The sequence below is a fragment of the Microtus oregoni genome, unplaced genomic scaffold (assembly GCF_018167655.1).
Source record: "Microtus oregoni isolate MIOR12 unplaced genomic scaffold, Mior012 000022F_ref0000154, whole genome shotgun sequence".
Taxonomy (NCBI): Eukaryota; Metazoa; Chordata; class Mammalia; order Rodentia; family Cricetidae; genus Microtus; species Microtus oregoni.
The window spans coordinates 4,604,105-4,617,870 of NW_024543081.1; the positions used below are offsets into that span (position 1 = coordinate 4,604,105).

Genomic DNA, 13,766 nt, shown 5'->3' on the forward strand with positions numbered 1-13,766 from the left:
CTCTTGTAGACCAGGCTGGTCTCGAACTCACAGAGATCCGCCTGCCTCTGCCTCCTGAGTGCTGGGATTAAAGGCATGCGCCACCACCACCCGGCTTGTATGTGGTGGTTTGAAGAGGAATGGCCCCTGTGTGCTCATGTATCTCAATGTTTGATTCCCGGCTGGTGGATTGTTGTGGAAGAACTTGGAAATGCGGCCTTGTTGGAGAAGGTATGTCACTGGGGTGGGCTTTGAGGTTTCAAAAGCCAGACCCACTCTCTCCCTGCTTCCTGCCTGCAGATCAGGATGCCGCTCTCAGCTACTGCTCCTGTGCCATGCCTGCCTGCTGCTAAGCTCCCCACCATGCTGTTCTGAAGCTGTAACCGACCCCCCCCCCCGAATAAATGCTTTCTTCTTTAAGTTGCCTTGGTCATGGTGTCTCTTCACAGCCACAGAACAGTGACTAAGACACTATATTTTTCCCCAGAGAGCTCTCTTCATCTCTGTCCTCCCACAACCCCACAGTCCAGCAATGGTCCCCCCTCCTCACACTTCTGGGAGGAGGCCTGAAGTTCTTGCATCTTGGGCTGCCTGGCCCTGCCCACCATTTCCCAGTGGCTCCAAGAGATGCCACGGTACGGATGGGTGTTGCAGGCTGGGCAAGCAGCACTAGTAGAGGGAGGCAGGGCCTCAAAGCACAGGGAGTTATCAGAATAGTATTTATTGATATGCTCAGTGCTACCTTGTTAATACTTCGTCACGTGGCGTGTGGCTGAGGTAATAGGGGTGGGGCCAGTGGGGCCTGGACTCCCATGGAAGCAGCCCAGCCGGCAGCTGGGGACCCGGGAGGGGGATGTGGTTATTGCGTTGTATTTCCTCCCTCACTCGCACCCTGGTGCCTATGCCTGCTCTCACCCACCGCTCACATGGGTGCCATTCTCACACTCACACACACTCAGGCTCACTCACACCACGCTTGCCCCCTAACTTGCTCATGAGCTTGCTTGCGTGTGGGCACTGTGCCCTCTGGCAAACTCAGGCACTCAGGCAGGTGCTCATACCCACACCTGCTGACCCGCACGCTTGACCCACCGCTGCGTGTGCTACTCACACACACCATCCTTTGCTTGAAATGCACCCTAATTCTCCTGATGATAAATAAGCTCGTCAGTTACAGTAATCATAGTAAAATAAAGTGTGTGTCAGGCTATGAGGAGAAAGTGCATGTTGATTTGGACCTGGGGCAGCCCTCGGTTCCCCAACCTGAAGGCATCAGGTCCCTCTGCAGGGGCCAGGCCCTTAAATGAGTGACCCCTGGGGGGGTCTGTCCTGAGGCCAGTGCCACATTTCTTAGCATCTCCCTTACACTAGGTCTGTTGAGGCCTCACTAGGTCTGCTGAGCTGTCTCAGCACACAACAAAACCCACGAGAAAAATAAACTCTCCTGTTTGCGGCCCAGTACGCAGCACGGGGGCCTGATGCTGGGGGGGGCATCCTACCCCCTACCTGGCGCTCTTGCCCCAGCCTGCACCTGTGGATGCCATGGTGAGCCAGGTGGAAGGAGTGCTGGGCCCCGTGGCATGCAGACAGGAGGCTGGGGGTGTGGGCAGTACTGGGTGAGCCGAGTTCAGGTCTACTCAAGGCTAGGCTCAGCTGGGCCATCCCTGGCTCATGCAGAGAGTTTTTGGCGGCCTGGGAGGCCCTGCCCCTCAAAACTCCACAGTACTCACAACTGTCCTTGGCTCCTCGAAGGTGGCGATGAGGATCTGCTGGGGTGGGGGAATGGTGAGGAGGTCGCCCATGTCTGAGGGTGCACAGGGACCTCCATCTTCCTCTTCCCGGGCCTCGTACAGCGTGCTGATGTGGAGCAGGGGGTGAGTGGCATTTCGGCTCAGGATGGTGAGGGGGTCAGCCTTGCCCAGACTGCCTGGTGATAGGGGGGCGGCAGCAGGAGCCGCGGGGGGTGAACAGACGTGAAATGGGCCCCCAGATGGAAGCCCTGGCAGGGCAGGCTCTGTGGGGTATGGGAGTTCCTTCTCGGGGGGCGGAGCATCTGCAAACAGACAGGAACACAGGCATTTTACCATCTAGCTCATTCCTATAGCCCTCCCAGTGCTACCCACGGGACCTGCTGGGCCCCTAGCATCCACGGATGGCAGGCACCCTTGCACTTTAGCAGCCTGCCTGGCTAAGTCTCACTGTCTAGAAATAGCAGGGCAGTTGGCAGAACATCCCCCACCCCCTGAAGTGGCTCACATCTGCCTGAAGCCCGTATTGACCAAAGAAGATATGTTCCCTGGTGACTGCGGTCCTGCCTTCCTCCTCATCCTCTGCCTTATGGGAGGCCTGCCCCTCACCTTAGGAACAATGTACCAGCTGGTTAGCCTGGTTGCCACTTCATCTACATTGTTCTTTGGTGCTTTCTGCCCTGTGCCATAGACACAGGGACTGCTCAGGGCTCCCTGGGAATCTCCGTCCTGCCCCATTCCCCACCTGCTTGGCTTCCTACCTTTGGTGGGTGCTGCAGCCAGGCCCAGCCCACATTCTTCGGTCTGGGACAGAAAGCCACCTTCTTGGCTCCGGGAGGCTGGTAGGGCAGGGGGAACTGCTTCAGTCTTGGCCTTCTTGGTACCTAGAATGTAGGGATGTACATCCAAGGAGAAGTGACGAGTATGTTTCTTGTCAGAGGCAGCAGGTGGGGCAGGGGAGGGACCTGGATCACCTCCACTACCCTTGTAGTGGTGGGCAGCCCGGGCACCGGCATCCAGCAGCGGGGCAATAAGGGTATCTGTGGCTGTCTTCCTGCGTACGGGCTTGGGCTTCTCGGCCTTGCTGTTTTCCACCCGCATAATGGCCAGCTGCTCCTTAAAGGGCTGTGGCAGCGGGTTGCTGGTGGGGATCCACTTCATTTTCTTACGGGGCCGCTTGACCACAGGTGGCTCAGCCGAGCCATCAGGCTCCGCAGGGTTGATACTGGGGTCCACAGTCTGGATGCCTGAATCCCGCACAGTGGGTGTGGTGTCGTGGTTAGACTGAGCCAAGGCTGCCAACAGCTGCCGCACCACGTTGTCGTACATGAGGTCACTCTCGTTGGTGATGAAGTCCAGCCGATTGAGCGACTTGATGTGGTCACGGTTCTCGTTGCAGAACATGGCCAGGATGTTGATGTCGCAGAACTGTGAGCGCCGCCACTGCCGGCGCGTCTTGATGCCCACCTTGTGGAGTTTGTCAAAGATGAAGTTGCTCTTGCGGAAGATGAAGAGGTGGATGAGGTTGACTAGGATGATGAGGTTCATGAAACAGAGCAGGACAATGTCCACACCTGCAATGATCCGCTGCAGTTGCACCGATGGCAGCTTGCAGCTGACACGCACCGTGGGCCCAGGGCTACCCACTGGCCCGTCAGGTGAGGCACCCAGGGCACAAGTGAACTCATTCTGCTTTTGGGTGGCATAGTAGGTGCATAGGTAGGAGATGGGCACTACACTGAGCAGCAGGATCAGTACATGCCGTGCCAAGTACAGCTTGGCCAAGAAATTGCTGCGGCCCCGGCGCTCCAGGTACTTCTCAAACAGATTCTGTTCAGGGCTCTTCTCCTTCTCGGCATTTTCAATGATCTCTCGCTTCTCCCGCTCCGTAATGCCCGGCCCCTTGGACTGGATCTGCTTTTCAATCTTGGGGGCCCGGCCCTCAGCCGCTCGGTGGTAGCAGTTGTCGATCTCCTGAAGCAGGAAGTTGAGCTCGGAGGTGAGGCGCGTGGAGGCCAGGAACTCCCAGCCTAGTGCGGGTACATACATGATGGCGGCAAAGGCCAGCAGCGCGTAGGGCAGGAACTTGTGCTCAAACAGCGATGGCCACAGGCTGGCATCCACACCGGGCAGCGCGTCCCGCAGCTCTGTCCAGCAGTAGCCACGGGCGTACAGCGCCTGGTCACGGGTGAAGTTGTGCGGAGTGTAACAGTAAATTGGTTCCTCTGAGGGTAGAGAGGAGACATGGGCTAGGGCAAGAGGTGGGAGTAGCCTGAGGAAGACCAGGTCTTGGGAGGAAGGGCATGAGATAGACCCGATCCCATTTCTGCTCAGACTTATCCCCTGTGCCGGTGGCTGGGCTCTCTCATGTCCATGGACTCTATAGCCCCACCGATAGAGCTGCTTGCCTTATGCCAGGGCTGTTGTTTCCTAACAGACTCACCCTTTAGGCCAGTTTTCCCTCACTGTGTCCCAAGTGCTGTGTTGTGTGTGTAGTTCCTGTTCTTACAAAGTAGTTAGCCAGTGCTTGTATGCACTGAAGAACTGACCAGAGCTGGTCTAGAAAGGCCACAAAGACTGTATGTACAGGACAAACCAAGGTATAGAGAGGATCATGACAGGCCATGCTGGCAGCCAGGGTTTCCCTTTCAGCATCCCATAAGGATCAAAAACCAATCCCAGCCACTGGCTTTGCACTGTCAGGACTGGTGGCCTGGATGCTCCTCTCTAGCCAGAGGCAGTCACATTAAGTCCAAATTCCATGAAAAAAAGATTGTCTAAGACCGGTGAAAAGGGTCTCACAAGTCCCCTGTCCTGGAGGAAGGGCAATGTGGGAACTCTGGATGCTGGTGGACACGGACAGGGGACGCTCAGTGGCTGCATGCATCTGCTACTGAAAACGAACCGGGCCTGTTTGCATTTAAGCAGGTACACATGCTCGCACCAGGCCAGGATCAGCCTTGTGCTGCAATCTTACGCTTGTAATTCACTTCCAGAAAACTTGGAGGCTCAAAGTCCACGAGATTGGGTCATGATCCCTAAGTACAGACCATGGCCGCCTGTGGCATAAACCCAAGCCAATTCCTCCTTAGCCAGCTCTTACCATCAAGCCTGACCCAGGGCAGGTCAGTTAGAAGCCTCTCCTGCTCCGGCTTAAAGCCCTTCATCAGTGTTGAGATCAGGAAGTAACACAATCTAATTGACTAGTCTGTCTGTACCTAGTCTTGAGCTAATGCAGATAGGGAGATGGCAGAGACCCAGCCCAGCTGGAAGACCAATTTAAGAGTTTGAATATGGCTGAGTGGTGTCAGTGCACACCTTTAACCCCAGCACTTAGGAGCTAGAGGCAGGAGGATCTCTGTGAGTTGGAGGTCAGCCTGGTCTACAAAGAGAGTTCCAGGACAGCCAGAGCTGTTGCACAGAGAAACCCTGTCTTGAGCCCCCCATGGCCCAAGTTTGAATATGAAATTTTCTGTATAGGCTCATGCCTTTGAACATTTGTGCCCATCGGGTAGCACTGTTTTGGTAGGTTTGTGGCATCTTTGGGAGGTGGGGTCTAGCTAGAAGCATGAAACTGGGGGAAGACCACAGGGGTTTTATGCACCTCGATGTGAATGAGCTACACCAGGAGTCACCCTAGCCATATGCCTTTTCCCCCATGTTGGAATGTATTCCCTGAGATTGTGAACCAGACCAGATCCTTCCTCTGTTAGGCCATTTCTGCCACAGCAACTAGAAAAATAACCAACACGGACATTAATCACAGGTAATGCTTTCAGGGGCCCAAGAGGTGGGGGACAGAGACCCCACTGGCTGCATGTTCTTCTTGTAGTACCAACATTTAGGGGCCCTGGCCCCATTCTAGTTTAGCCTATGACCTTGGTCAGCATTTGGGAGTATATCCATCTACCTACACTGCCACACATCATGAAGACTCAAAGCAGCTTAGGGCTCAAGGACTATCAGAACATAAGAACCCAGTCAAGGAGAGCCCCAGAGGCAGGGCCAATGTGGCCACTGGTCTTCCTCATACGGTCCTGAGAGGTATGGAGGGCCCCAGTAGAGGTGTGGGTGAGTTAGACAGAGTGAACCTTGCTTAGATGGTCAGGCAGTGGGGTTGCTTGAAGCTGAGGTCATGTCCACATGAGAGCTGGGCACCTAGTCATGGTCAGGGGCTGAAGAGGAGGCTATGGATAGTCAGGGAAAGTTGATCCCTTTAACCTGAGGTCCTGGAGGACAGGTGTCCAGGGCAGGGTGAGCTGGGCTCTGAGAAGAGCAAACAGGGAAAGCAAAGGAATCAGCTCTCTTGGTTGGAAAAACGGAATTTTATTCACACACACACATATATATATATATATATTTTGTCCTTACAGCTGATCCCTAAAGCCACAGAAAGTTGCGTGGTTTTCTCTCTGCAAATTTGTCTCCCATCCTGTATCAAGCCAATCCCTACAGCCAGCCGAGCTGCAAGCTGGACAAGCAAGTGGAAAAACCCCCTGACTCCCACGGGCACATCCAGTAGGGCCAAACTCCTCCTTTGCTGGCCTGTGTCTACAGAGGCACGTGGTGCTTCTGATGGCACAGCTGATACCAAAGGACCTAGAGGAGTGCAGGTGTCTAAGCATGGCTGGGTACCACAGGGTGGTGATGCTGTGGACTGTGCTGGGCCTGAACTGGGCAGGATGGCAGGTACCCAGACACTACAGTGGCTGCACGGAGCTCTCTGACTGAGGCCCCTCTCGTGGGATTTCCCAGGGGTGATGAGCCTTGCCTGGGTAAGTACAGGCACTCACCGAGGAGACACACAAAAGCTGGTTCATTTTAAGGCAGACAGGGATGTCTCTGGAGAGTGCTGTTGAAGGATTCTTTCCCCAGAGCATGGTAATGTGTATACTTGGGCTCCTGGGCACCCTGCTATTCACGAGAGTGCACTGGGGCTCCTAGCCAAGGAAACTGCTTGCCAGTCCAGCACTGATACTGCCTACCCCGTCCTTAATGGCATGGAGTCACAGTAACTACAGAGCACTGAGTGCACGTTGGAGCCTCCAGAAAAGCAGGTCTAAATAGTATGAGCACAGACATGGTTGGGCTGCACTTGAGCCCTAGACACAGCTCCAGCCCACTCCTGGGGTCCAGCCTACTTACAACCCAGCTCACTTATGCCTCTGTCACTTATGGAAGGAAGAAAATCTTTCAGGGGACCCCTGGTTCTGCTGAGGCTGCTGCCTCTGGCCAGCTCATAGCTACCACTGTCCTCTCAGCTCCCCCAACCCCAGGACAGGTACAAAGCCTTTCCAAACTCCTTCATGGTGGAACGACAGCTCCCAAGATGACCGTATCGTGATTTCGGGGCCTTGTGACTGTGTCGCTTTGTGTAGCAAGAATGGCTCTACAGCAGGGATTAAGGACTTTATGGGAGATGATCCTGGATGACCTGAGTGGGACAATGGAATCGCAAGAGTCCTTTCAAAGGCAGGCAGGGGTGGGTAGAGAAGGCCTGAGCCAAATGACATGATGTAGTTAGGTCCTGAAGGTGGGAATGAGCTTGCCGCTGGAATCTCCAGAAAGACTGGCCCTGCCTGCAGTAATGCTCACTGCTGCAGAAATGTAAGACAACCGTTTTCCTTAATTTTTAAACGTGTGTGTGTTTATGAGTATGTATGTGGGCGTTTTGTGTGCCATGGCATATGTGCAGAGGTCAGGGGACAACTGATGGAATTGGTTCTCTCCTCCTACCCCGTGGGTTCTAGGGATCAAACTCAAGCTGCTAGGTTTGGGGCAAGCATCTTGTCTCACCAGAGTCGTTTGTTTGCCTTTTGGTGTGTGTGAGGTGCCGGGGGTCAACCTACGAACTCCAGCACGTGAAGCAAGTGCTCTGATGTGGGCAGATAACAGGTGGCCCTGGCTTCTGGCAGGCTGACTGCCTCATCTGTGTGTGTAGGTGGGGTAGTACTCTATCCTAGCACTCCCTGCAGTGCTATGGGCGGATACTTCTGAGTGCTGCAGACCTTCCCATACCTGGGACAGAAAGGGTTGACTTTCGGGGGCCAGTGTCTGAGTGCCTCCACCCCACAGGCCCCCTATGAGATCCATCTTGCTGGGTGCCCAGGGAAAGTCCAGAGGCCAGGTCAGGACTCACCTGTGTTTGTGGGTATAGGGTATTTTCAGTTGTCCTATTTTAAAGAAGAATACTAAGAATGAGACACATACAGGGTGACATCCCACTTGTGTGAGCTGGATGGTCACACCTAGGCGATATCCAAAAGTCCCCCCAAGTCCCTGGGACCTGATTATTTGACCTCTCAGTCTGGGTCTGAGCAGTCTGGTGACTCTTTGCCTCCTTCCTCCCCCACCCCCACTTCTGGACTTTGTGTATGGGCCCCCCACTCCTGCCTGAGCTCCTGCCTGAGCGGCAGCGGAGCTACTTCACAGCAGTTCTGGTCCCTTCACCAGCTGCTCTCCAGACAGGAGTCCTCTGAGATTTTCCAGGGCTGCCCCTCCACTGTGAGCTCTACCTCCAGGTCTGTTGGGTGAGGACCAGCAGCACTGAGCTCAAGGAAATTCATTTTAGCACAGTGGAACCCACGACAAGGAGAACGGACTCCTCCCAAGAGGGTATCCACATGGCACCCTCCGCTGATGTTCAGGATTGAATGCCCCCATAGGCAGAATCCGGGTGTATGCATAAAAAAAAATGGAGGGACCGTTGGTCATACTGGTCACAGTACTAGCAGTGGGGGGTGGTGGCTTAAAACAGCAGACATGTACCTCACAGATCTGGAGGCCGGAAGTCCAAAATCCTTCAGGAAAGCCCCAGTCAGAGCCCTGGCACAGGGTCCTGAGTATGCCCCTGTCCTACGTTCTCCAATGTTCTCACCGAGAGGTTCCCACACTCTGATGGGCCTTGGGAGAAGGAACCATTAAGTCACCCTTCCCCCAGACTCGGTTCTCTTGTGTCTGAGGTCCCTGGATGCTTCTAGACTCTGTGGGGCAAAAGGATGGTGAAGAGCCACAAGAAGCTACTGTACTGTTCTGAATATCAATCAAAGGCAAGAGAAGCAGTCAATGCTTCAAAATTGTGCAGGAGGTCAGAGAGAGCAAAGGGCAGGATGAAGGCTGGTTGTTCAGTTTCTCTATCCTAGGAAAAGAGCAGGATTACTGGTCAAGTATAGCTGCTTGTCTATGCTGCAGCGGGCCAGGACCCCTCCTCATACTTGTGGTAGAACTAGTTTAGCATGGGTAGATAGGCTTAGACATGTGGGCCTCAGAAGGGCACATGCATTTCTGAGAGAAAGCACAGGAGGTTTGAAGGAACAGGTCCAGGGTCAGAGCTGGCTCTGGGGACATCCTGATGGTTCCAGACCCAACTAGATGCAGGGTGTTCAGTGTCCTCACAGGTGACAAGCCGGGTTGGCAATGTCGGAGGGTAGGGCTCATATCAAGGGATTCACCAAAAATGGCCCAGTCCAAGTATATCTGCACATCTGAAGTTACCCTACTGTGTGTGTTATAAGGAGAGCTGTGGTCCCAAGTATCTGATGAACTCCTAGCCTGTACCTGTGGACTGACAGAGAGTCTGTGCAGATGTAGTTGAGAGTGAAGTAGAGTAACCCCAACAGTACGGTATCCTGGTAACTCAAGGGAGGGAAGCAGACATGGGGAAATCCCCAATAGCGGGCAGACATGAAGCTCAGGTGATACAGCGACAGGCCAAGGAATACCAGGGATGGTCTGCAGCTACCAGCTAATCAGGAAGAAAGGGTCCTTGTCATCTCTAGGGCATCCAGAGAGAACTCAGCCCTGCCCACACCTGGATTTTGGGCTTCTGGCCCCCAGAACTGCGAGGCACATGTCTGTTGTTGTAAGCCAGCCACCCAAGGCCGGCATTGTGACCAGCTCGGCCAAAGGCCCCTTTATGCACACACCTGGGTGTGATGGGAGGCCCCACTGTGCCCTCATTCTTCTGTCTTGCTTATGGGGACATCTAATCCTGAGTGTCAGAGCCTTTGGTGTACAAGGATGGAGATCAGGAGAACTTCCTCCACCCTTGAGGCAGTGTTAAGCAGTCTGAAGGACGCCTCCTCTCAGGTTGGACATCTCTAGGTCCTGGAGTTTCCTGAAAGGTAAGGCACCTGTGGAGGACGGTGGAGAAATGGGTATCAAAATACCTGCTCTGGTTGCCCAGGAGCTGCAGAGGGCAGAGCGACTTGCCCCTCCAGAGGAACTCTAGAGCCCTGGCTGCCTTCCTCCTGCTATGAAACTGGCACCTCTGGGCCACACATTAGCCCCGTGTATGTGGATACCTAGGCTTGAGTCCTTGCCTCAGCTCAGCCCCAGGTGGGAGCTGCTATTTCCGGTCTATGTGTGAAACCAGAAGGCAGCTCCCTTAGTGCCTCCCGTTGGCTCACTGGTTCTGTTCTGGTCTTGTCACCTTAGGCAGGGCCCACCATGCACGGGCACTTTCCTGGGTATGACCACAGTTGCACCCACATGCTCCCTCTTACACCAGGCCCCCCTGACCTAACACTTCAGCCTCTTTCCTGACCTGCCCCAGCTTCCACCTACATCGCCTTTGCCAGCCAAGGGTGGACCTCTTGGGCCATCATTGCTTGATGTCCTCCAGGGTCAGCCATGTCTGGCCTCTTCTGCAGAAAACCTTTGGAGGGGGGTACTTCAGAGCTCCTCAGGAGTACCCTCACTTTCCTATACTATCCGCCCGGTGAATCCCGTGAAGCATCATGAGATTTTCACTATCCCTGGGCAGTGGCTCTCAAGGCTCTCAACACTTACAACATCCTTCTCTTCATTGGCTACTCCTCCAAGTCTCAGTCCACACTGTGACATTCTACAATTCAGACCCCAGGTCCCAATGACTCATGGCTTGAGGCTGAAGGAATGCAAAGCCAAAACAACAATAAAACAGAGGAGGGCTCTCCAGGAGGCCCTGTCTCCCTTCAACCCCTCATGCCAGACTGAGGTGCTGCCCAAGGTCTGGGATGAGACCCGAGGGCAATGCCTCACCGCCTGGCTAGGTGGGTGCGGTCCAGCTGGAGCTAGCAGCCTGGCGCTGAGCGCGAGCGCGCTAGGAGCGCTGGGCGCTAAACACCTGCGGTCGCGCGCCCTGCCTCACCTGCGAAGTTCTTGGTGAAGACCAGGGTGACCAGCAGGATGGGTACCAGCACGGTGCCGATGGTGACCACGCGGTCGAACGGCAGTTCCAGCTTGAGCTGCAGCAGCAGTGCGGCCAGCGCGCCCGCCTTGTCGTCCTGCGAGCCAGGCAGGATCAGCTCCCTCAGCTTCTCGCCCGCCAGCAGCGCGGTCGCCATGTCCGCCGACTGCTCCAGGAGGTGGTGCATGGGGGGCGGGGGCGCGGCCCGGCGGGGTACGGGCGGGGGGCGCGGGCGGGGCCGCGCGCCGGAGGGGGCGGCGGCGGGGGGCGACGGGGACTGAGACCGTGGGGGCGCAGGGCGCGGGGCGCCGGAAGGGGGATGTCAGCGGGGATGCCGCGGGGCTCGGGGGTCTGCCGCCCCGCGAGGAGGGGTCGGGCTGCCAGGGCACCGGGCCGCCGCCGCCCCCTCTGTGCGCTGTAGCCGGCCCGCGCCCTGCGTGCCTCCCGGGGGCGGCGGCGGCTCTCCTGCCTGGGCCGCGGGGCCCGCTCCCGCCGGGGAGGGGGGCTGTTTACCTGCGGCAACTCCGCGGCGTGGCTCCGCCCCCAGTGGCCCCCCCCCCCAACACGTAGCTGCGGCGTTGGCGATGACTTTGCAAAAAAAAAAAATTAAATAAAAAATTTAAAAAAATTAAATGAAAGAACGGAGTTCATAGTGACCAACCTCTAGCGTCAGGGTTGGGCCAAACACCGGCTCCTCTAGCCCTGGGCACTGAAAGGGACGGATCGCCCACTGTGGGGTTAGATCTTGCCTGGTGGCCTGAGGTTTGGGTTTCTAGTTCTACACCTCAGCTCTCTTGTTCCTCACTCGACCCTGGGTCCCTCATGAGTGCAGAGGCTGCCCTGTGAGGTGTTGCAGACATGGGCAAGAAAACCCGAACCTCTTTTCCCAGGCTAGAGCCTGCACAAAAATGTGGGGCGTCCTCTCCAAGGCTCCCTCCCAGATGCCTCTTTACCGCAGCCATGTCCCTGAACCCAGGGGCGCTCAGTTAACCGCTGTGATGGGACGTTACCCTGTCACCTCCTGCGGATATGCATGCTTACTTGCTAACCCAGCACCCAGCTACTTCACCCACAATTACATTCATGGAGTTGTGCCAGCTCGTGGGGGCTTCCTGCCATCACGCTGTCATCTGACACCCTGGGCCACCCACGTGTGCCGTCCTCAGGAGCTACTGTACACAAACTTCTGTGGCCTTGGCTCAGTATCCATCATCATCTTTCTTGTCTCTGGGTGTCCCTGAAAGCAGTAACTTCAGTAACTATCCATTAGCTATCTGGAAAGATCTCCACCGACTAAATCAGAACCTGGAGGGGGCAACTGTCCCCTCTGTGGTGCGACTCTGACCCGTACCTGTGAAGGACGCATTGCTGCTTCCACAGATTTTATTTTCGCCTTACTCCCTGCTGATGTTAACCGCATCTCACTCCCCATTCCTGGCTGCACGGAGATGCCCCAGTTACTACGACAAGTCATCACCCCAGGTTTCTCATACAGTCATTTTGAGGCCTCTGAGCATTCCCTGCACCCTCCTTGGCTTCTCAGAAGGGCTGTGCTGTGTATACTCATCAGCCTACCTTCCACGTCTGCACTGTTTTTCTGTTTGCCCTTCTCTGATGACTGGGGCTTTTGCAGATTGACCACTTCCGGGTGAGTTCTTATCTTTCTCTGACCTGTAGTTCTTTCATTTTCCAAATGTCTCCTTTGTTAGCTATTTGTACATGCCTCTCCAAGGGCTCTACCTATCCACTCTGAGTGGACAGCCTTATTTATTTTTTTATAAATTATGTGTATGGGTGTTTTGCCTGCATGTATGTATATGTACCACCTGCATGCAGTGGCCACAGAGGCCAGAACAACTCCCTGGGACTGAGGTTACAGACATTATAAGCCACTACGTGGGTGCTGGGAGTTGAACTCAGGTCCATGGAGTTTTCCCCAGCACCCATGGCCACTAACAATAGTGTACCACTCCAGTTCCAGAGGACTGGATCCTTCTTCTAGTCTGCAGGTGCTGCACTTGTGTTGCACAGACATACATGCAGGCAAAATACCCGTATACATAACAAAATAATAGAGACAAAAATCAGTGTTTAAATGGAGTTGCCCAAAAGTGGGGCAACAATGCCCCTAGTAGATACCAGAGGCTGACAAAGTCTAGTACCAGGAATGGGTTACTTCTTTTGGAGTTGCTGGTCACTAAATTTGTACAGATCCCAAATATTACAGGCTACTACCATTGTTCTTGGTTACACTACCATTGTTCTTGGTTACACTACCATTGTTCTTGGTTACACTACCATTGTTCTTGGTTACACTACCCCTCCCCTGGGAGTGGCCACAGTCCAGACTCCACCTTCAAGAAAGCCCATCAAATGGTGACCCCTCCTTAGGGAGGGTCAAGACCACTCCCACAGGCTATTTAAACTACCTCCCAGTGAATGAACATGTGGTCTCCTGGTTTTCCATGGTCTTTCGGTACTCTGCTCCCCTCTTCGTGTTTTCCTGAGGGGCCACCCGGGAGTGCTGGCACCCATTAAATCTGGGCATCTTCTAATTCGGTCTGATTTGGTCTGATTGGGATTACTGTGTTGGTGGAGAGGTTTGTCAGTCAAGGAAAAATACTTAACAATGCCCACTGATGTAGTAGTGCTATAGGCATCATGGGAGTAAACAACCATTTCTCATCGGATTTATGTTCCACTCCACAAGGTGAACCCATACCTGGCAACCACTGTTGGGCGTAGAACCTGTGGCTAGATGAGTCGCAGGCTCTATGGAGATCCCACTACTATTATTCTGCTAAATGAACATTGTATTAATTAATCTGATTAATTAGTGCACCTTTCTACCCTCATCAGTGAAGCTTCTA

General features: G+C 54.6%; 1 protein-coding gene across 1 annotated transcript; it reads right to left on the minus strand.

The window, feature by feature from the left end:
* Window positions 1-671: 671 nt before the first annotated feature.
* On the minus strand, window positions 672-11,446 carry Panx2 (pannexin 2). Its single transcript, XM_041672403.1, has 3 exons — window positions 10,858-11,446; window positions 2,489-3,952; window positions 672-2,032 (listed from the first exon to the last, which is right to left on the minus strand). The coding sequence occupies exons 1-3, from the start codon at window positions 11,081-11,083 to the stop codon at window positions 1,689-1,691; spliced, it is 2,034 nt and encodes a 677-aa protein (XP_041528337.1). The 5' UTR covers window positions 11,084-11,446; the 3' UTR covers window positions 672-1,688.
* Window positions 11,447-13,766: the final 2,320 nt, after the last annotated feature.

What these genes read in the sequence shown, in the direction of transcription:
- Panx2 (XM_041672403.1), bottom strand. Translation starts at nt 11,083, where the DNA reads ATGCACCACCTCCTGGAGCAGTCGGCGGACATGGCGACCGCGCTGCTG. An exon ending in CTTCACCAAGAACTTCGCAG is followed by an intron (nt 3,953 to 10,857) that starts GTGAGGCAGGGC and finishes CTCTACCCTCAG; the next exon opens with AGGAACCAATTTACTGTTAC. An exon ending in GGCTGCAGCACCCACCAAAG is followed by an intron (nt 2,033 to 2,488) that starts GTAGGAAGCCAA and finishes GTCTGTTTGCAG; the next exon opens with ATGCTCCGCCCCCCGAGAAG.